The sequence below is a fragment of the Silurus meridionalis genome, chromosome 19 (genome assembly GCF_014805685.1).
Source record: "Silurus meridionalis isolate SWU-2019-XX chromosome 19, ASM1480568v1, whole genome shotgun sequence".
Lineage (NCBI taxonomy): Eukaryota > Metazoa > Chordata > Actinopteri > Siluriformes > Siluridae > Silurus > Silurus meridionalis.
Genome location: NC_060902.1, coordinates 7,253,638 through 7,276,869, shown reverse-complemented (window position 1 = coordinate 7,276,869; position 23,232 = coordinate 7,253,638). Strand labels below are relative to the sequence as shown.

Here is a 23,232-nt window from a genome sequence, read left to right as displayed (position 1 = left end):
CAAATTCCATCCAGCCAAACAGCAGGTTATTATGAGATCTGCCTTTTTAAATCTTAATATACTCTGTATGGTTGAGCTGGGGTCATTATACAGGCCTTTTAACACAAGTATAAAATTTGCTTATTTTAATCGATTGCTCTGCTTTGATCAAGGATGGATATAAGTGCAGTTAAAGTAAAAGCATGTTTTAACTTTATCTCTCTAAAATTCAATTAAAGGTCTGACTCCAATATTTGATTCTGTTAGATACCTGATTTTGATTATTACTTAGCTTTAAAACATTTTATTTTAGGTATCACAAGGCTAAAATCTAAGGGTTCAGTCTAAAACAGCTTTATGCTAAGCTTTGACTTAGAAATTTCTGATGTCAGAGGATTTTATATCGCTTATTTACTAAAAAATTATTTGGTAAACTCTGAGGTTTCTACTGACACACAATCACTGGCTTTTCCTATTTGCTTGTTGGAGGTGGTTATTGAAAAGGGCAAGTATTAGATTTTACATTAGCTTGTCAGAGCTCGTTCCGGCTGTTCATTGTTAAATAATTGCCTGTCCCTAAACTCATGTGTTTTGTCGCCTGGTAGAAAATCCTGGCTCACTGCTAACATTTCCTTTCCAGATGCTTTCAGGCTTCTCAAGACCTTGCTGCCCTCAAACACCCACTTGAAATGAATTCAGCACATCTGCCCTTTATAACACAATTTTGCCTTCCGGGCTGTACTGACATCCAAATGGATTGACTTGCAATCATATGATTAGTGTGACTGCCAATGTGTTGGTTACCAGATACATTTTTGCATTCTGAAGTTTTTGTATGCATGTCATATACTCTCTTCTGTAAATTGGTGGTGCTTTTAGGAAATGTTGGTGCCATTTTTTTTTCACAGAAGCTTTGTTACAGGTCTCTTAGCTCCAGTGAAGGTAAAGGCCATCATACAGAGACAACTTTGTGCTTTGGGTGAAACAATTTGGCGAAGAGCCACCAATGTGTGATGGTCAAGTAAACGTTTGGCCATAAAGTGTGCATGCGTTAGTGGAAAAGGGATGATACTGATGATCTGATTCGCTTGACCTGAAACAGATAGGAACCGTCAATTGTATAGTGTTTCAGTTGACAGTCCAAATTCCTTGATCTGATTCATGGTCCTGAACATGCATTTTATTCCACTTTAGCACATGCAAAGCATATCTTCATGGAGCTGGCTTTGTGCACTGGGACATCATCGTGCTGGAACAGGTTTGGGTCGCCTGTTCAAGTAAAAGAAAAAATTTACCCTACACAAATTTATCCCTTTACAATTGTGTGCCTTCAGCTTTGCGATAACAGTTTGGGAAAGACCTACATTTGGCTGGGAAAGTCAGGTGTCCCAATACTTTTGTCCATTTAGTGTATTTTCTCCAGTTTTCCAACACCTCCCAAATGCATACTAGGTAGACTGGCTACATTACACTAAACTGCTCCTAGGTGTGAATGAGTGTGTGCATGAATGTGCAAATACATTCTCCTGGAAAGAAAGTCCATTAGATGATGATGCATGGCTGAAGGGGATTTGTGCCAGAGCATTAGTGAGATCTGGTCCAGACTGTGTACAGTGGGGGTGATATCAGGGCTTTTTTGCAGGTCATTCTAGTTCCTTCACTCCGATCTTGGCAAATCATGTGTTAATAGAGCGTGTTTATTTTTCGAAGGAGCTTTGTCACAGGTCTCTTAGCTCCAGTGAAGGTAAAAGTCCATCATAAAGAGACAACTTTGTGCTTTTGGTGAAACAATTTGGTGAAGAGCAACGTGTGATGGTCAAGTAAACGTTCGACCATATAGTGCGTTAATGGAAATGGAATGATACTAATGATCTGATTCGCTTGACCCGAAACAGATAGGAACCGTCAATCGTATAGTGTTTCACTCTGACAGTTCAAATACCTTTAGAGCTAAAGGTGTCTGATGTAAACTATGCAGAGCTACAGGAATGTGGTAAAGCATGTGTGAAAGAAGGGTGGAGAGATCTCTCATGTATCAGCCACCAGAAGGACATTTTGCTGCTTGTAAATCCAGTAACTAAATTGATGTTTTACATTTAAAAGCTAAATCTCCTCTTTTTAACATTGTATTCCCTGGATGATTTTTGGCTCGGTGTTTTGCTTCTGCTTCTGCTGTCACTTCATTGGAGCGAAACGTCGAAATGAAACGCTACGGCGCCTACAGGTTTCTCTCCGTGTTTTCTTGTCTCCTCGTGAGCGCGTTCTTGTTCGCGTTTTGGTTTTTCGTGTTTTACTCCATCATGAACTCGCCGTGAAAAACGCTGAACGCCAAGTTGGGCGCCTATGCAGGTTTTTTATTAGCTTTATTTTTTGTGGAGGATCGGCCCAGATTTAGCGGTGTTTGAGCGGATATTTCTTCTATAATTGATTTTTTTTTTTTTGGGGTGGTTGAGTGGTTTCTCCAAACAACAACAACAAAGAGATAATATTAATCAATATCGCGATGTCATGTTTCTTAGAGCTTTCCCAGCACCTACACAGCGTCCCAGGAAACAAGCTGGTCAAGCCATACCCATGTACACCTCTTGCAATGTGCGGCTCTATGAAAATTAAATATGCGACTGGACTCGTGGGAAAATGTCATGCATTTAAATACTGATTATCCAAAACTCATCCACACACACAACACGCAGCTTTTCGTACAAATATTCGGATCATAAAAACCGTGAGCTAGTCCGCCTTTCCCCATCACACTGCGGCTGCGCAGGAAGGCGGTCACGTGATTCAAACAAGGAAGTCCATGTCTGGTGAGTGTTTTTGCTTTCATTTTATGCGCTGAGTACATTTATGAGTTGTTTATTGTTGCTGTTGTTTGTTTTTTTTAATAGCAACGCAAAAAGTACATATGTGTCATGATCTATTTTTGTAAAAGAAATGAGTTGTTAATAAACTTAAAAGCTGATCTCAGCCTTTGTGCTGTGTGCTGCTGAGCTGAAGGCAAAGCTGAACCTACTGAGTCACTTACATTACAAAAACCACAGTATGTGGAACAGCAGGTTGATTTCCCATCATAACAAAATCAAACCGCACACAACAAAATAAAAATTAGATGAATGCAATCGAAAAGCACGGGCTTGATCAAAATACGTGGTGCACAAGAAAAGCAGAGATTGCAAGTGATTGATTCAAGGATGACCATTTAATACAATTCTGTTTATTCTTGGCTTTTTAACACAGTATTTCCATCAGACAAAACTTTGCTTAATTCTCCAATGGCTGCTGAATCTGTGGAAAAGGCTGCATCCTGTCCCAAGTTGCAGTTTGCCCCTTTCTCTAGTGCCCTAGAGGCAGGATTCTGGCATCAGCTTACCCAGAAGAAACTCAATGACTACCGTCTTGATGAAAGTCCAAGAAGCATCAAGGGTTATTATTATAACGGTAAGGAAATGTGATCCACTTTCTCACAGATTACGGTTGAGTGGGGAAAGTGGGAAGTTTTGACATCTCACACCTCCGGGGTCCTTGCTTTAATTATGTGACCATGTTAATATGACCATGTGGGCATTTCTGTACATGTTCTCATTGTGCCTATGTGGGCTTTTCTAGATTTCTGCGTAGAGCTCTAAAAAAAATGCCATCGGTGTAATGACTATTCTACTGTAAATCCACCCATAGATCCTAAATGTGTGTGCATAGTACCCTATGATCTAGTGTTCCTGATCTCAACCTTTACCCTGATCAGGATGAAGCCAGTGTTCTGACGAGTTGTCCCACCTATAAATCAGTCCTACCAACATTCCTTGTGCATGTTCACTTCACTTCTATATGATCATGAAATTAAGCTTTTTTTTTATATTTGATTATACACACATCCCTGTACTCACAGTTTACTGCTGGATTCATTGTCTGATTAGGTTGCAGAAAGAAAGTGGACAAAATGGCATACAATTCCTGTATGTGGTATTGTTTCTCCCAATATCATAAAAAGCTTTGATAAGAGGACAATTTGTGAGGACACTGTTTTTGAATGAATGGATGTGTGAATGAATGACTCAAAATAGTTTTCGGTAACATTATAATAACTAATCATAACCTTGACTTGGACTAATAGTCTTTTGTTTAGCAGGCATTTATCGGGGATAATCCTCAATTTTACACTTGCATCGACAATTACTGACAAATAAGCGACTTTTATGCGATAGAATTGTTTCAATTACAAATCTTTGTTTATAGACACACTGATAATTGTTCAAATGATGTGCAAAACTGCATTCCTTTGTTCATGGTATCTGCCAAAAAAAGATTTGATAGATAATAAGATAATACAACATTTTTATTATCTTGTATTTTATGAATATCATGTTTTTTCATATGTAAAAAGATAAAAAGATGTTTTATTTATGGGTGATTCATTGTAATTGCATAGCATTGATTCATATGGAATGAACTGTCATGACTAAGAAGTGTGTTTTCTGTGGAAATAAGGAGACCCATCTGGCCTGCCGACCCGCTTGACGCTGGAGTTTAGTGCCTTCGATGTGTAAGTTATTTCTATTTGCTGAATTGTGTGAATTTAATATAACATATACTCATAACAAAAATTCAATTATAGCATAACATAATCAATTATATTTTAGTATTTTTAGTATGACGTACAACAAGTACACACCGATTTACAGTACAGCATGTTTTCCATAGCAACCGTACTGTTGGCCTAGCAACAACCTCCTCCAAGTAATCGCAAGTTTGGTACCAACAGCGTGCTTCCCGGTCCGCATGAACGCTTTGAAATTCCCAGTTTCTTATTTCATCCGTGCTCTGTTTCATACTAACCTGCCAGTGTGTAAAACCCTTTTGAGAATGCACAGCAGAGGGAATTGTTCCAGTTTGCATTATCATTTATATTATGGGTAATCCGTGGCTCTCCAAACGTCTATGTGTATTTCATTAGAACTTTCCAGATTGTTTTTAATGCAAAGTGAGAAGGGCTATTAATAGGTAAAGCTTGAATTAGCTCCTTTACCACTCACATGGTGGATGAACTCTTTCAGCTTTATCCAAGCGAAACATTAACATTTGATTTGGCTTTTTGAGCCTGGAAAAACCTGGCCTGTGAAGGCTAAATTAGTTTTTGTGCTAATTAGAAAAAAAGGTGTAAACATACTGTGTAATTAGATTTGTTCTGATGCAGGATGTGAATCTTACACAGAAGGATGTCAGAAAAGTTGCTAATTACAATATTAGGCTATGGCCAGATACGTCTTATGGGGAGGTGGGAGCTCAGTGGTTAAGGCATTGGACTTTGGATCAAAAGGTCACAGGTTCAAATCTGTTGCCGCTGCTGGGCCCTTGAGCAAAGCCCTAAAACCCTCCCCTGCTCAGTTGTAACTCGCTCTGGATAACAGCGTCTGCCAAAGTGACAGTAACAGTAGAGAAGATGTTCGACTCCCACACACTCACAGTCAAACATGGAGGTGAAAGTTTTATGGGTCGGAGTTGTTTGGAGCAGGGAGAGTTGCAAATTCCAGGTGAAAGGGATCCTGAACCAACATGGCAATTATTCCACACTAAAACACCATGCAATTCCGTCTGGACTGCAGCTAATTGATAGTTGGCTTCACTATACAACAAGACAATGACCCGCGTATGACCAAGCATTTTTTTTAGCAAACAATCGAATGGAGTGTTATTTATCATGGAATGGCCTGCCCTGTCACTGCACCTCAATCTCATTGATCTGCTCTGAGATGAACTGGATCACAAGGGCTTAAAGAAATATACAACAATAGAAGGACACATTTGACAAGATTTGAGAGGCATGGCAAAGTATTTCAGATGAATGTTTGGAGAAATAAACTGTCCAGATGTCAAGATTGTGTAAAGCTGTTATTCTTACTAAAAGAGGATTTCTCACTAAAAATAAACAACTGTATTTTTAACATCTATATTTGTTTGGTCGAAGTAATTATATTTTTTGTCAAATGAACTAGTTTATTGAATATTAACAGAAAGAACATACATTTGTCTAAATACAATGTCTTTGATTATGTAACTGACAGAAGAATCATTTTCTAAAGGCAATTTGATCTACTTTCATTCAGCCAAATGCATCAAATGTATTGACAAAGAAGTGGAATGTTCTATAACGGTCAAGTCTATCACCGGACGTGAATGCAATATCATGCATTTTTCAAGCTGAAGGCAGAACTGAAAGCACAACTTCTCAAAAACAAGCAGGAACTGAAAACAGCTGCAATAGTCCTGACAGATCCTCACCAGGGAGAGAAACCCAGATGTCTGTGAGATCTAGATTCAAGCTGCCATTAACTGCAAAGGATTTATTAACTTGTTAATATATGATTGTTAGTTTGTGCATCTACATTTATTCCCTTAATATAAGGGTGGACCATTTATTAGATGCGATTCGATTCGACTTGTTTGTCATTGTGCAAGGTACATACGCAGAGCCAATGAAATGCAGTTAGCATCTAACCAGAAGTGCATAAGTGGCCTATTTACAATAAATAGCAGTGTGATAAATAAAGGTATGGGGTCCATATGTACAGGGGTGAGGGTGAATAATGTACAGAAGGTGCAGTAGGAAATAATATATGTATATATAGTAATATGCAATATACTGTGCAAAGATTGTGCATAGATGTCGAGAGTTAACATGCTTAAAAGAAATGATATAGTTATGTACAAGTGCAAGAATGTTTGTATGATACAGTATATACAGAATATAAGTGGAATATACAGTAGTGCAGTGATAAACAGTGATATGTTAAACAGTGCAAAAACAACACAAAGTGACAATGCAGTAGTTTATGGTGACATTGTATAGTGATCAGCTGTTCAGTGCAGTCATAGGTCTGAAGCAGTGCAGCTGCTGTACAACACTGAGATGCAGTTAGTGAGGATGCTCTCAATGGTACAGCGGTAAAAGTTATCCAGTATCCTGTAGCACAGACAGGACTTTTTAAGTCTCCTCAGGAAATACAGGTGCTGTCGTGCCTTTCTGAACAGGATAGAAGAGTTCAGAGACCAGGTGAGATCCTCAGAGATGTGGACTCCAAGAAACTAAAAGCTGGGTAATTGCCGGCTCGTGTAAAGTCCACGATGACCTCCTTTGTCTTCTTGGTGTTGAGTTCTAGGTTATTGTCCTCACACCATGCTACTAGGTGCTGGATCTCCTCCCTGTAAACAGTCTCATTATTACCTCTGATCAGGCCTACCATCGTGGTGTCATCTGCAATCTTAACAATGCTGTTTGAGGCATAGACACAGTCGTAGGTGAAAAAAAGTGTATAGGAGAGGAGACAATACACATCCCTGAGGAACCCCAGTGCTGAAGGTGAGACTGGAGAAGGTGACAGTGTTGAGTCGGACAGACTCTGGTCTGTTCACAAGGAAGTCTAGGGTCCAGTTGCAAAGATGTGTGATGATGCCAAGCTGTTTCAGCTTCACGATTAGCTTGGAAGTGCTAACTTGTGTTAAAAGCTGAGCTGAAATCAACAAACAAAATCCTGGTATAAGTGTCAGGGTTGTCCAGGTGAGTCAGGGCAGAATGAAGCACTGTGGAACTGGCGTCGTCAGTTGCAGCAGAGTGCTTTGGCACTGGCATACTGGTAGCAGACTTAAAGCAGGTGGGAACAGTTGCTTGGGCTAAGGACAGATTGAAGATGTCCGTGAAGACCTCAGCCATCTGCTCAGCGCATGCTCTGAGTACACGGCCAGGGATGCCGTCAGGGCCAGCTGCTTCCCTGCCCAAGGTAGCACGCACTTCAGAGGTGGAGAGTGTGAGTGGCTGCTCACCCGGTAATAGCTCTGCTTTGAGCATGGGCTCTATGTTTCATTATGTATTTGTACAGTGCATCCGGAAAGTATTCACAGCACTTCATTTTTTCTACATTTTGTTATGTTACAGCCTTATTCCAAAATGGATTAAATAAATATTTTTCCTTAAAATTCTACAAACAATACCCCATAATGGCAATATGAAAGAAGTTTGTTTAAAATCTTGCAAATCTATTTAATAAATGCAAATTTATTACAATTAAAAAAGCGAGAGAGAAAAAATCACATGTACGTTAAGCCTTTGCTCAATACTTTGTTGAAGCACCTTTGGGACCAATTACAGCCTCAAGTCTTTTTGAGTTTGATGCTACAAGCTTGGCACACCTATTTTTTTGAGCAGTTTCTCCCATTCTTCTTTGCAGAACCTCTCAAATTTCATCAGGTTGGATGGGGAAGTCGATGTACAGCCAATTTTTTTAGATCTCTCCAGAGATGTTCAATCTGGTTCAAGTCTGGGGTCTGGCTGGGCCACTAAAGAACTTTCACAGAGTCGTCCCGTAGCCACTTTGTTATCTTGGCTGTGTGCTTAGGGCTTAGGGTCGGTGTCCTGTTGGAAGACAAACCGTCTTCTCAGTCTGAGGTCCAGAGCAGGCTCTGGAAAAGGGTTTTCATCAAAGATGTTTCTGTACATTGCTACATCCATCTTTCCCTCGATTCTGACTAGTCTTCAGAGGTGGCAAAAGTACACACATCCTTTACTTAAGTAGAAGTACAGATACTCATGTTTTAAAATACTCGGGTAAAAGTTGAAGTACTGATTAAACTTTTTTACTCAAGTGAAAGTTAAGAAGTCTTGGCTCTGACATGTACTTAAGTAAAAAGTAGTTTGTGTCGCTATTATGAGGGAAAAACCCACAAAACGCCACCTAGAGGGTTAATTGTGTAAAACATGGCGGATTTTGTGTTTGATTTGAGACTTGGCGCATAAATAAAACAAAAGTTTACTGATTAAAAATATTTTATATTTTTTGTAATATAAAATGTGAAAAAAGTAAAGCACTGTGAATACTTTCCAGATGCATTGTAAGTGCTGTACACTGTTACCTGATTTAAATGTAAATACCTTTCAGAATGAAGCTGAAGTGATGTTTCCTATGAGACACTGCACACTCATGTCGTTATGCCAGGTCATGTGATCACTCAACTCATTCACATTCACACTTCATTAGTACTTGTATACATCCTCTTTGTATCTTGTCTCTCCATGATTTTCACCATTGTTTATCACTTTTTCAAGTTCCAGGTTATTGTGGTTATTGTTGTATGGTTATGGTTAATTTGTTTTGTTTGTTTCTGTATTTCTACATTTGCACTGCAAATAACCTGATCTGCACTTGCTTCTGTCCTTATATTACATGACAATTCCTTAAAATTAAAGATGAAAATCTGCACTTTAATCTCATATTTATCATACATTTCTGCTCTATACTGTGGTAGACAGCAACAGTACCTTTGAAGCCAGTGTCTAAATGTTTATGGAACTGATCCAAAAAATGCCTTTTATCCCAATTCCTCGAAATGATCCTTATCCAGAGCCACAATTATTTCATTTATACAATTGAACAGGTAAGATTTAAGGGCCCAGCAATGGCAGCTTTCTGGTGCTGTGATTTGAACTTATGGCCCTAGGTCAAAAACCTCCACCACTGAGCTTCCACTTTCCCAACAGAAATTGCCAGACTTGTTGTAGAGTAAATCGTTTTGTGTGTCTTCGAATTCAACGTAAAAGTTTTCAGCAAATTTTTCTGTTTTGTAATAATTGCGATGAATGTTTTTACTCCTTTTGCTAAAAGTCCAGCTGTAGTTTTATGGAATTTGTACGTAAGTGTATTGTATTTGCAAATGATTTTCACTCTCAACAATATGAATGTGTTTGTGTAAAACCATGCCAAAACACAAGAATGCAGTATTGTCTTTAATGGGACTTCATGATAATTGCCTTCATGATAACCTTTATATAACAATATCACAGATTATGCTATAATCATAATATTGTATTATTTGTGTGATGCTACTTGTCATGTTCATGTTTAAATTTATCTGGTAAAAAAAGTATGGATTGTGCCCATCTTTAAATCAATTGCAATTAAATGAATACTTTATTAAGATTTTTATTTGGGGGGGGAAAAAGAGCAAATGTGATTTTAATTTGATCATTTTCTTATTAATAGTGAATGACTGTAACGCTAATGACAGATTGATGAGGAATTATGATAATATTCTATATGTATAAACAGCATCCTGTGTCAGGCTGATTATCTGAAATGAGTTTGTTCATGTGCAGCAATGGGCCCACTCCAGCTTACTGCTGTGCTGCTATGGGAACTCTGTACAACACCAACACACTGGAAGCCTTTAAATCTACCGACAAGAAAGCACTTCTAGATGAAGCAGCTAATGAGGTGGGCCAATATTTAATTTTCATCATATAAAGTGCCAGTTTGGCTAAAAAGAGAAAACATGAGGTTGGCTTCTTCAGTGTAGACTGACCTAGATTACCTTTATCATCACACTCATTTCAAAGGATATTTTTGGCTCAATAATTTTCGATTTCATTTTAATTACATTTTATTTGTTTAGTATTTCTTAACAGTAGACATTGTCACAAGGCTGGTTTGCAGAAATATGGATGTAGGTTCAGATGCTTAATGATCAAAAGAAGAGAATGACAAGAAGAAAAAAAAAATCCCTGAAATGAGGGATTTGAGAGGAACAAAAAGGGAATTCTCTTTTGACACTGGACAAAAGTGCCGGAATGAGAACAGGATAATCTTTTTGATTACAGCAGCAGCTCCTTAGTTCAAATTTGCATAATTCATTGAAACAATTGTCAGAACTTCAACTGTTTTTTTGGAAGTGTAGTTGTTAAGGGTACGCATGTGGAGCCATCAATAAAACATGATACCGTAGCAATGTAAAATAGCAATGTAATAAAAATTGTTTTGAAATTGTGCTACTATTAGAATGTCAAACCTCAAAGTGCTTAAATCTGCATTGCAAAATAAAAGCAATTGAAAGTGTTATATTTTTGGCAAGATTACGATTACAATAATCCAAATGTAACATATTTAAAGCTATTTCTTTGAATTACATCTTTAATAAGAATTTAATATGATATAATTAACAAAAATGTAATAATTTTGCTTAATTTTAGAAATTATATAAATAAATGCCTAAATGAGTGAGAGTGTCAATAGAACAGGAAGAATATTTCAAGTTTGAAATAGCTGAAAATGGTTTGGAAAAAGGATTTATATTTATATATGGTTTAATGCATCGTATATTAGATACACCATATTCAAGACATTAACTGCGAACTCTGCTGAGGAAGAAGATTTTATCAGTTCTATTTATTGCCTCTGCAAAGTGCATGAGTTTTATCTCCAGTGCAATATTGAAGAATCAATCTTCAGTGACTATACGTCTTGGCTGATTAGCTACAGTGGTGTAAAAACAGATTTGCCACCTTTCAGATTTTTATTTATTTATTTGCATATTTGTCACACTTAAGTGATTCAGATCATCAGTCAAATTTTATTATAACACAAGGATAATCCGAGTAAATACAAAATACAGTTTTAAATGATGATTTTATTTATTAATGGAAAAAATCTGTCCAAACCTGCCTGGCCCTCTTTAAAAAAGTAATTGCCCCTAAACCTGATTGTGCCACTGTTGGCAGCAACATCTGCAATCAAGCATTCGTGATAACTGGCAACAAGTCTTTCACAAAATCAAGAGGTTTTTTGGCTACTGTGAGACATGCCTTTGTGTACTTTTTGGTTAGCAGTGGGCTTCAATTCAATTTAATTTATTTTTATTTGTATGGACATTGTCTTAAAGCAGCTTTACAGAGATAAAGAATGAATATGATTGTTCTTTATAAGAGTAAGTTTCTCCCTAATGAGCGAGCCGGTGGTGATTGTGACAAGGAAAGACTCCCTGAAATGGCGAGAGGAAGGAACCTTAAGAGAACCCAGACTCAAGATAAAACTCATCCTCATCTGGGTGGTAACAAATGTTTGTTCATTAAAGTAAAACATTGTTGAGGTAATAATCAAATGCAAACTGTAGTCTTGACAGTCAGTGTCCAACCTCAAAAGCTCCTGTGTTACTCCGTAATTTCATTGATCCCCAGGCTGTAGATGTGAAACCATCCCCAGCTGCACAGAGTGGCCTCCAACCAAAGAGAACACCATCCAGAGGCAGGCCGGGACCAAGCGTGCAGGTCTGAGGAGAGGAGAGGGACAGGAACAGTAGTCGCTGTTACCTCAGGAGCATGTTTAACTCGACAGAGAGAGAGAGAGAGAGATTTGAAAAGTCGTGACAGGAAAAGAAAGATATGGATTATTAAGTATCCGTATAAAAGTTAAAAAAACTGTGCAGTTGGGGACTCCGTCAACAAACCCGAGTGACCGTGTGAGAGTGGGGGGACAACAGCATCCAAATATCCCAGTTCACCGAACACTCTAGTGTATATCCATGATCCCTCCAGATCTGTTCCTTTACCTAAAAAAAAAACCTACAGATAAAAGGTCTGACTAAATATATGTTTTCAGCCTCGACTTGAGCACTGAGACTGTCTTTGAATCCCAAACACTAATTGGAAGGCTGTTCTATAACTGTGGCGCTTTGTAAGAGAAATATCTGCCCCCTGCTGTAGTCCTCATTATTTGAGGTACCATCAAATAGCCTGCACCTTGTGGGGGATCATAACGTTACAGAAGTTCACTTAGATACTGCGGCGTGCTTTATACGCCAGTATACGAGATTTGATGGGGGTGTAGAATCATTATAACAGGGGTGAGCTGGTCATATTTTCTAGATCTGACAAGGACTCTTGCTGCTGCATTCTGGACTAACTGAAGCTTATTTATGGACTTACTCAAACACCCAGACACCCCCATCACCTTGGAACTCTCCTAAATAAGGAAAGTGAGACCTGTAGTTCTTCAGATGTTGTTCTGGGTTCTTTTATGAGCTCCTGGATGAGTCATTGTTTCATTATTGGAGTAGATTTGGTAGGACAGCCACTCCTTGGAAGGTTCACCACTGTTTCAAGTTTTTTCCATTTGTGATTAATGGCTCTCACTGTGGTTTGCTGGAATACCAAAGACATAGAAATGCCTTTGTAACTTTTTCCAGACTGATAGTCTATTTTGTTTGTTTCTTATCTGTTATTGAATTTCTTTAGATTGCGGCATGATGTGTTTCTTTTTTAGATTTGGCACGCCTCACTTTGTCCAACAGGTTCTATTTAAGTGATTTCTTGTTTCAACAGGTCTGGCAATAATCAGGCACTGGTGTGGCAAATGAAATTTAACTAAGCTTTCCAAAAAATATGGTGATTCACAGATTTAGCCAGGAGAGATGGGCAGGCGGGTTTGAACAGCTTTTTTTTCCCTTAATAAATGAAATTAGTATTTGAAAACTGTGTTTTTTATTTACTTGGGTCATCTTTGTGTAATATAAAAATTACCCTGATATGCAATAAAACCTACTTTTTTATACTTTATTTACAGCACTGTACATTTGGTGATTCCTAAATATTAACTGACTGATCGATATGAAGAATATTAGACCTCAATGATCCTAATGACCCCATCCAATTTTTTTTTTTAGATGGCTTGAGCTCCAACTACACTATTTTTGTTCATTTTTTCCAGTTTTTTTTTTCTCACAATGGCTAGAATTTTCACAATGGCTCTATATTTTATTCTACAGTTTATGGACAAATGATTGTGGACAACAGACCATAAGATTTATATATGCTTTTTAGAAAATCCCATTCCAGTTTTACTCACCAGGTACTGTTATATTGACCTCAACTCTTCTGGAAAGATGTTCCACTAGATTTTGGAGATTCGTGGAGGTTTTTGCTAATTCAGCTACAAGGACGTTAGCATTGTCAGGTACTGGTGTAAGGTGAGGGGGCCTGGGGTGCAGTTAGCATTCCAATTTATCCCAATTGTGTTCAATAGGGTTGATGTCAGAGCTTTACATTTACAGCATTTAGCAGATGCCCTTATCCAGAGTGACGTGCAAAAGTGCTTTGAGTCTCTATTAATAGCCACGATTACATGTATACTTTTTTGTCATTCTAATTGAAATAATTTAGATTGAAAGATTCGGTGGACTGGTGTTTTTACATGTGCCTGTGCCTTTAGTCAGAATGACTTTGTGACATACACACATTAGCCCATGTCTTTTTTGCTGCCTTTTTATTCCAATTAGCATGGAGTTCTGTTATTTCGTATGCACATTATTTTTATGTAACGTTGCTCTTAATCAAGCAACATCATGAATTTGTAGGCGTACTACTGCTGAAAGGTATGAGGAAAAGACGGGTGCAGGAAGCTGAGCTTATTGGTTGCTGTGTATCTCTATGCAGCATCTTAATACTACCCTTATATCTCTCCAAAAAGCAGAAGCGTGTGGATGATGGTCCGTAGTAAGGACTGGTGGGAGCTGGTTGTTTTGCTGGAGTTTAGTGACCCGGAATGGAAAATAAACTTTCGCATGAGTCGCCGGTCATTCACACATTTGAGTGGACTGGTAGAGGGAGAAATCGATTTAATGCATTTACATGGCAGAATTTTTTATTTGTTTCTGTTTATAGTAAGATTTATCCCACCCCTTCTGAAATGATTACAAATGATTGGGTTTGGGCATTTTTATTCTTATTTAAGGTGTTTATATGGAGCATTTTCATTCGGATTGGACTTTTAAACCCGATTAGAATGCTCCATTTAAACACACCTAATAAATAAATCAACACTGGTTCACTAGATTGAGGAAGAGAAGAGAGAGAACTGTTTGCTAGTTTTCCTGTTTGCTAGATGTCCTGTTTGCTAGTTGCCCTGTTATACTAGCTCAGCTGGTTTGAGAACAGGTTAGAATTTTTGCACACCTACATTCCACCACATAGGATTTCACCATTGTTTAGACACCCTAGGTTAGAGGGCAGGTGCCACCCCTTGTAATTTTCTGATAGCGTAGCCTAGTGTAGTCAGCTAGTCTGTTGCTGTTTGTTAGTCAGGTTACGCTTCCAAAATACAGCCTAGTGTAGTCCTTTTTCCTATGTTCATTTCTTTGGCACTGTCCATGTTTACTTGACACTTTTGAACAGCTTGAAATCTGCTTGTTACATCACTACACTTGACCATTAAAGCAACAACTACTTTAAACTCTTGCCCTACTATTTTTGTCCAAACAAACCGCAACAACTAAATGGTTATTGTTCCTACACTCCCCTAAGCCTAGCCAAGGTGGGAACGTAACAAGTGGGTTACTCTCCTGAGAGAAATTATAGCACACTTTTGTAAACAAAGACACAAAACAAACAGGAAAAAAAGTGCTAATTTAAGATTTCAGGAAGAGGTAGAAGATAGGCAGAGTCTATAGGCCCTAGAGTCTAGGGGAAGCTCAGTCTAGAGGAAGGGTCTTGATGTATACCTACCTCTTACCCTGAAAGTAGGTGGGACCAGTCAAGCAGTGCCAGAAGAAGTTCTATAGCTGGCCACTCGAGCTCTTCAGCCCATGCAAACCATATTTTCATGGAGCTGACGTTGTGCACAGAGGCATTGTCCTGTTGGGACAGGGTTGGGTCTCCTAGTAAAAGAAAAATTTTATTCTTCAGAATTCAAAGACATTTTATACAGTTTTGTGCCTCCAATTTGGTGTTAACAGTTTGGAGAAGAACCACATATGGCTGGGAAATGTAGGTGTCCCAATAATGTAGTGTATTTTTTTTTTATTTCATTGTTCATTCATTTTTCATACTAATTGAATTGTAAAATAGATTAAATTTTATTTTACCTCATTTATGTTCTATTAAATTACATACTCTATACTATTTTTATTCTTTCATTGACTTGTCATGACTTTCAGATTTGGACAGCCATACAATCTGGTGCTGCTGTGGAAGACCCTTCAATCCTGAGCAAGTTCATCATTTTGACATTTGCGGTATGACATTTTATACGAAATTTAAAGGTTACATGGTAAATGCAGAGTATCCCACTAGTTTGTCATCACTTGTCTGCCTTATGTAGGATCTGAAGAAATACCACTTTTACTACTGGTTCTGTTTCCCTGCGCTCTGCTTCTTGGAAGGAATTAAGCTTGTGAAGGATCCGGTGTTACTACAGCAGAAATTCTCTCCTCAGCAGGTGAGCCGCCCAATCCGATTACTGTTCCTAATTTTTTTGTTTGCTGTGGCTGAAAATATCCATTACACAAGACACCAGGCGCAATCTTGTTTTTTCTAGAGGAAGGTTTAAAGATTGCTTGTGTAAAACAGGATGAAAATGAGCGAGGGGAGGTCAGTGTAGTATACACACACACACACACACACACACACACACACACACACACAAAATCAGTTAATTTCCAAGGACACATCAGTAAATTTTGCTTTTCATACTCCAAATGTCTACAAATGTATTGGAGTCACATGTTTTCCAGACCATGTTTGCAATGGTGTGAAGTATCTAAGTGATCTTCTCTAAATCTGCACTTGACCCCATTTACACCTCTCCAGGATGTCTTTTACTCCCACCTGAGATAGACACCAAGTCTAGGGGATGCATTAAAGAGTAAAGAATGTGTAGGTGATGTAACACGGTCAAGTACAGATATAAAGCAGATAAAAAATATACACATTTTTGTTAATGAAGCCAAGATTATTCATGATACATTTTTTACTCCTTCAATGTGATATAGCAAACAAATTGAACTGAAAAACAAATAGAAATGTTTTAGTATGGAGGGGATTGTAACCATAACCTGGTAGCTAAAGTGTACACACCCCTTGAGCTTATACTTAATTAAAGCACATTTTGCTGGTAACACAGCACTTATAATGCAGTTTCTAACAAATATGATCCAGATCTCTCAAATAGATAGATAGATTTCTTTTTGTAGAGAAAGTCATTCCACAGGATTTCGAAGGTTTCTGTTTTAAAAAATAAACATGCTCAAAGGTGAAATCTAGTGAAAATCTAATCTGGTTTTTAAACATATTGGTATTTGTTGTTCTTCATTTTATTTCCTCTATTGTGAATAGAGAACCAGTCACAGCCAAACATACAGTATCTTTAAGAATTATGCCCATCAAACTATAACGCATTTCACCACATGTTTTGGAGTAAGTCTGTTTGTGGTTTGATCAAATTTAGGTGGACACAACCCCATACCATGAACCCTTGCAGTATGCAACTGCACTTTGGATATTTATTCAAACAATCTAAGATAAAAGTAATTCATCCATGAATAATCTGACAAAAGTTTGTGGACACTTGACCATAGGATTATATGTGCTTTTTGAACATACCATTCTACATTTAGTCCAAAGCGACTGTGTGCCTCCAACTTTGTGGTAAAAGTTTGAAAATCTGCTTTAAGCAGATTTGGTGTGAAGTGGTCAGTAGAGATAAATTGAATCACAATACCAGGTATGAATGACTATAGTGAGTCTGAAAATGATTTTAGGCCTCCTGTCTCAATGACAATGCAAAAGTCTATTAGCATTTTAATTATATTTACATAATAATTAATGGAATAGCATAAGATTACAGCTACATTATTCCAGCTTCAAAAAAAATCTATTAAACCTGCAGTGTCCCATACAGTCCCTGGACAGTAGACCTCCAGTTATAAATCTGGCCGAAATTGATATGCATTCCATCTCATTCCTTTTACTGTAATAAAGTTAATCTTGCACAATGACTGCAAATCAGTGACAGGTCTGTCTTGTCGGTGTCAGACAGAAGGACTTGTTTATAATTGACCATTTTATTTGAAAGGCAGGCAGACAAATCTTAAATGTCTAGCAAAAACATTGTAAAAAAAAAAAAAAAAAAACAGAAAACCATGCAGAACAGGGCAGAATCCTTCACAAAACCAGGAAACAAGAACAGGATTAGAAACCAGGAAAGCATACACAATAAACAAAGGCTTTGGACTTCTGGCAAGTGAGTGTGAGCTGTAAAAACACTTAAATATTGCACTTCGGTGTGCATGATCTGCAGTCGAATGATTGTGATTATGAAAACGAGTGTGAGTAAAGGGATTTAGTAATGTAATCACAACTCAATTGACCAAATGCAGGTCAGTTATTACTAATGCAACTAAAAGAGCATTTAAATGTCCTCAATTACTTATAACATGAAGTATCAAATTGTAAATTTATTAGAGAATCTGTAGGTTATACACAAGTACATGCGATATTTACGGCCTACATCCAGATTTAAAGTTAATAAACTTAATAAATAAACAAGTTAATAAACAATTTAATGCACTATACGGATAAAAAAATTTATTGGGACACCTGACTTTTCCAGCCACTACTTTTTTCCCACGCTTTGAACCCCGCGACATAACATTAGACCAATGAAAGACCGGTGATTTTTAAATGCACGACGATGCCAAAAGATAAACTCCCGAGAGAAATAGTTGTGAAAGGAAGGAGGAAGACAGTGAACAATGACTTTCTTGGTAGGCTACTGTTTAGATACAAGCCGTTGTAGCGTGTTGAGTCAGGGTCATGGGAGAGCTTGCTAACTCCAGTTGCAACAGAAATCATATAAGCACAGACAGGTTTCCAAAACTCGTGCTTTTTTATTTTTCTTGGCAACAGTGTTACAGTTTAGCAGAGGTGGCAAAAGTACACACATCCTTTACTTAAGTAGAAGTACAGATACTCATGTTTTAAAATACTCGGGTAAAAGTTGAAGTACTGATTAAACTTTTTTACTCAAGTGAAAGTTAAGAAGTCTTGGCTCTGACATGTACTTAAGTAAAAAGTAGTTTGTGTCGCCATTATGAGGGAAAAACCCAAAAAACGCCACCTAGAGGGTTAATTGTGTAAAACATGGCGGATTTTGTGTTTGATTTGAGACTTGGCGCATAAATAAAACAAAAGTTTACTAATTAAATATATTTTTATCTGGAGTTTATTTATTTATTTTATAAGTAAGTAAGTAAAGAAAGGACGTCGTGGATAAATTACTTTTTTTTTCGAAGGTTTTAATCTCCCCTCTTCTATATTTAGATATTTATTTATGTATTTACATTTTTTATAAAAATGATAAAAACAGAAATGCGCGCTGAATTGATAGCACGTTAATAAAATTTAGTGCCGTTTACAATAATTTTAATTTTGACAGAAAACATTTTAAAAAAAAATTTAAAAATTTTATTTTTTTATTTTTTAATTAAAAATTTTTAATTTTGACAAAATTAAAAATGTTGTTACCGAATGAATGTATGCAGGCTGAAGATCCACATATAGAACACAAGCAGAGAAAAGATGATGATGATCATGAATGTCTCTGTTCTCAGTCATGTTTACATCACTGACTCCCTCTGTCTCATCCACGTTAACCCCAAAATTCTTACTGCCTTCTGCCTGCTGATTCTTATCTTCGTAAACTAGTCTACATCTGTGGTGAGTGAGAGTCAGGACTTTATACACCAGCGGATTGAAAAAGACGCGCAGTAACAGGAAATTGGTTGTTCGGCTGAAATCGGCACGCAGTGAAAATTAAAAAAGAAATTTTTTACCAAATCAATGGAGTAAAACTAAAGTAACGAGTCGGTTTTATAAATGTAAGAAGTAAAAAGTACAGATATTTGTGTAAAAATGTAATGAGTATAAGTAAAAAGTTGTCTAAAAAATAAATAGTGAAGTAAAGTACTGATACCAGAAAAATCTACTTAAGTACAGTAACAAAGTATTTGTACTCCGTTACTTCCCACCTCTGCAGTTAGGTCAAAGAAACATAGAAATGAGCATCAGAAAATAATAAGGACATAATCCTTAGCCTTGCACACATGCAGTAATACTGGAAAAATGCGGCGGCAGGCTATTCCCAAAATACCACAACATATTTCACCCGTTACACCGTGTAACAGACACTGTCTTTCGTTAAAGCCTGTGTAAAGTTCATTAGTTTCAGTGTAAACAGTGTAGGCTTAAATGACAGGTGCGGCTTATTTATGTTCAAAATAAAAATCTTTGTAAAATTCAGTGGGTGCGGCTTATATATGGGTGCGCTTAATATATTTCTTTTACTTGAACTAGGAGACCAAAAATCTCTTCCTATGCACAATCCTCAAACTCCATGAGGTTATGCTTTATATTTTTTGGAGTGGAAGTTCTTGAGTGGTCTCCTGTAGTGTTCTATTAAACACCATTGGGATGAATTGGAATGCTGACAGCACCCCAGGCCTCCTTATCCTACACGAGTCCCCAGTTTTACTAATTTCCAGCAACTCTCCATACACACACTCCAAAGGAATCTAGTGGAACACCTTTTCAGAAGAGTGGATGTTATTATAACAGCAAATAGGGACTAAATATGTAATGAAACATTCAAAAAGCACATGTGTATCTTATGGTCAGGTATCCACAAACTTTTATCCATATAGTATATTAATCTGCACTAAAATAAAGATGATAATTTTTGTGTTTAAGATTAAAAAGGGTGTATGTTTCCAGTGCTTTTGGCTGTTGTACATCTTCTATTTGAAACATTTATTCTGTTTTCTTCATTTTCAGGTGTCTGCTTTTCAAGCAGCCTATGACGGGCTATGTTCATCTAGTGGAACCACAGCTGTGCCATATTTTCTTGTGAAGTACTCTGAGGAGAACGTTGAAGTGGCTCTGCTGAAAGACTGGGACTTATTCTTCACAGATCTAAAGAAGGTACAATTGAAATCGAAGACGTGGCCTGTAAAGGTGGCCGGTTAAAAAGCTCTGAATACCAACAATTACTTAAAGTGCACTCTGGGAACAGGCTGACTGAAATAGACTCACTTGAACAGTCCTTTGTTGAAAGCTATTTTTTTTTTTTTTTACAAAAAAAAGCTTGAATGAAAAAAGGTTTTAGATTAATTTAGCCTGTAATTAGACTCTCTTCTGGACACTCGGTGCCATGAGGATGTGTACTGTGATCTTTCATATGTTAGTGTTAAATGTTATATAGAAGTACTCAGTAGTCAAGTACATAGTGAGCGCAAAAGGCAAGTATTCTGTAGTGCACATCTTAATGACAGCATGTTATCGTTGTGCTTTTATTATTGATTTTTGTGATAGTTGCACTTTTGAAACCTTAAACTTTTTCTAGTTTAATTAAAAACTAAAGGGCTCGATTTAGGACATCCACATTATTTTATTAGCAAATATCTTAAAGTGATTTTTTAAATCCCACAGATTAGTTGAATTTTGAATTTATTTGCTCACGATAGATAGATAGATAGATAGATAGATAGATAGATAGATAGATAGATAGATAGATGGATGGATGGATGGATGGATGGATGGATGGATGGATGGATGGTTGGATGGATGGATAGATAGCAAGGGATTACATGCCATGTAGATACAGTTTCTGTGGGACACATAAATCTATAATGATTGAGAATCTGGAAAATAAATACACTAGCAGGTGTAATAAACAAGATCTAGGTGGATGACTTTTCTCCATTACTGATTATAAAAATGCTTTTGGAGGAGACACGAGATGTCTTTACACTACAACCCCAGTTACAAAAAAGTTGGGACGCTGTGTAATATGTGAATAAAAGCAATGCAATTATTAGTGAATCTCATAAACTTATATTTTATTCACAGTAGAACAAAATGTACACATTTCATATGTTTTCTGATGAAATGTACTAAAGAAATGAGGTCATTTAGAATTTTGATGGCTGCAACATGGCTTGAAAAAGTTGGGACAGGGCAACAAAATGCTGGAAAAATAAGTGTTACTAAAAAGAAACAGATGAACATTTTTGCAACTAATTAGTGTAATCGACAACAGGTCAGTAAGATGACTGGGTATAAATAATGTATCTTAGAGAGGCAGAGAGAGTAAAGATGGGCAGAGGTTCACCAATCTGTGAAAAATCTGTGTTTACAAATTGTGGGAGAAGTTCAGAATAATGTTCCTCAACATCAAATTGTGAAGATTTTAAGTATTTCATTATTTACAGTAAATAATTTCACAAGATTCGAAGAATCTAGATATATCTGTATGTAAGAGAGAGGGATGAAAAATAAATATTGTATCTCTGTAATCTTCAGGCCCTCAATCAGCACTTCATTAAAAACAGGCATGATTCTGTAATGGAAATCACTGCATGGGCTCAGAAAAGCCACCATCTTCTCTGGGCCAAAGTTTAATTAAAATGGACTGATGCAAAGTGGAAAACTGTTCTATGCTCATAGAAATCGGATTTTGAAATTCTTTTGGGAAACCATGGATTTTGCATCTTCTAAGCAAAAGAGGAAATGAATCATCCGGATTGTTTTCTGGGCTCAATTCAAAGTCCGCCATTTCTGATGCAGTTATGGGGCCTTTGTTTCTTAAAAAAAAAGACAGTTTGCACATCTGGAAAGACACCATCAATTTTAAAAGCAACAGTATATAGAGGATTACAGCAACATATTCTTCCATCTAGATAATATCTCTTCCATATTTTAGCAATACAGTGCTACGCCATGTACTGCATCCATTACTCAGAATGGTTTGTAGTAAAAAACAATGTCCCTGAAAGGCAGACCTTTCACCATTTTTAAAAGCATATCATGAAATGAAAAATATGACAAAGAAGATTGTTAAAAAGCTAGAATTCTGTGTCAGACATAGATGGGAAATATACCTCTCTCAAAACTAGTCTTCTCAGTTCTAGTGAAGTAGTGCTAAACATGGATGTGTTATAGAGAGTATAAAAGATGCATTTTACACAGCATCCCACTTTCTTGGAATTAGGTAATTAACCTACATTGGATCAAAATTGCACAAACAAATAAAACAACAGAAAATGTAGGTTTTGTGTACTTTTCAAGAGAAAGCTGGGAAATGCTAAGGTTAAGTTACTGTGCTTGTTTTTGGAAGGTTATGACTGTGGACACTCCAAAAAAAAAAAGTGAAGATGATGTTGCCTATTTGCCTATATTGTATTATACATACAGACAGGTCCGTTCATAAACATTTGACAACTTTATTGCTATTATAACTGTCACCCTCATTAGATTGGAGTTGAATTGAAATAATATATAACTGTAAATGTAAGTTTCACCAAATTCACCAAGCACAAAGGAATGTTCTCTGCTTTTTTGGGGAAAAGAAATTAGAAAAATTAACCATCGAAAATTGTCATTATTAATACTTACTCTTAGACATTACTTTTTCAGTATGATGTAACTTTTTTGTTTTTTAGCTGTTTGGCAAACTCTGGCTTCCCCTTTTTTTTTTTTTTTTTTTAGAATTTCCAATGATCTACATTTTTTGTTAAACCCTCTGTATTTGCTCTTGTGTAGAAGGTTTCTTTTCATTATTGACTTTGACCTAAATACACCCACACATTTTTGATTCACCAATGCATTCT

General features: G+C 37.0%; 1 protein-coding gene across 1 annotated transcript in view; it reads left to right on the top strand.

Moving 5' to 3' along the window:
• Positions 1-1,998: 1,998 nt before the first annotated feature.
• The window catches only part of atg7 (ATG7 autophagy related 7 homolog (S. cerevisiae)), a 114,233-nt gene continuing 92,999 nt past the window's right edge, over positions 1,999-23,232 (top strand). The window contains exons 1-7 of the mRNA XM_046875725.1: positions 1,999-2,786; positions 3,217-3,417; positions 4,465-4,519; positions 10,121-10,238; positions 15,727-15,804; positions 15,891-16,007; positions 20,399-20,545. Of these exons, the coding sequence (XP_046731681.1) occupies positions 2,780-2,786; positions 3,217-3,417; positions 4,465-4,519; positions 10,121-10,238; positions 15,727-15,804; positions 15,891-16,007; positions 20,399-20,545 (723 nt within the window). The 5' untranslated portion in view covers positions 1,999-2,779. The remainder of the gene's footprint in view (positions 2,787-3,216; positions 3,418-4,464; positions 4,520-10,120; positions 10,239-15,726; positions 15,805-15,890; positions 16,008-20,398; positions 20,546-23,232) is intronic.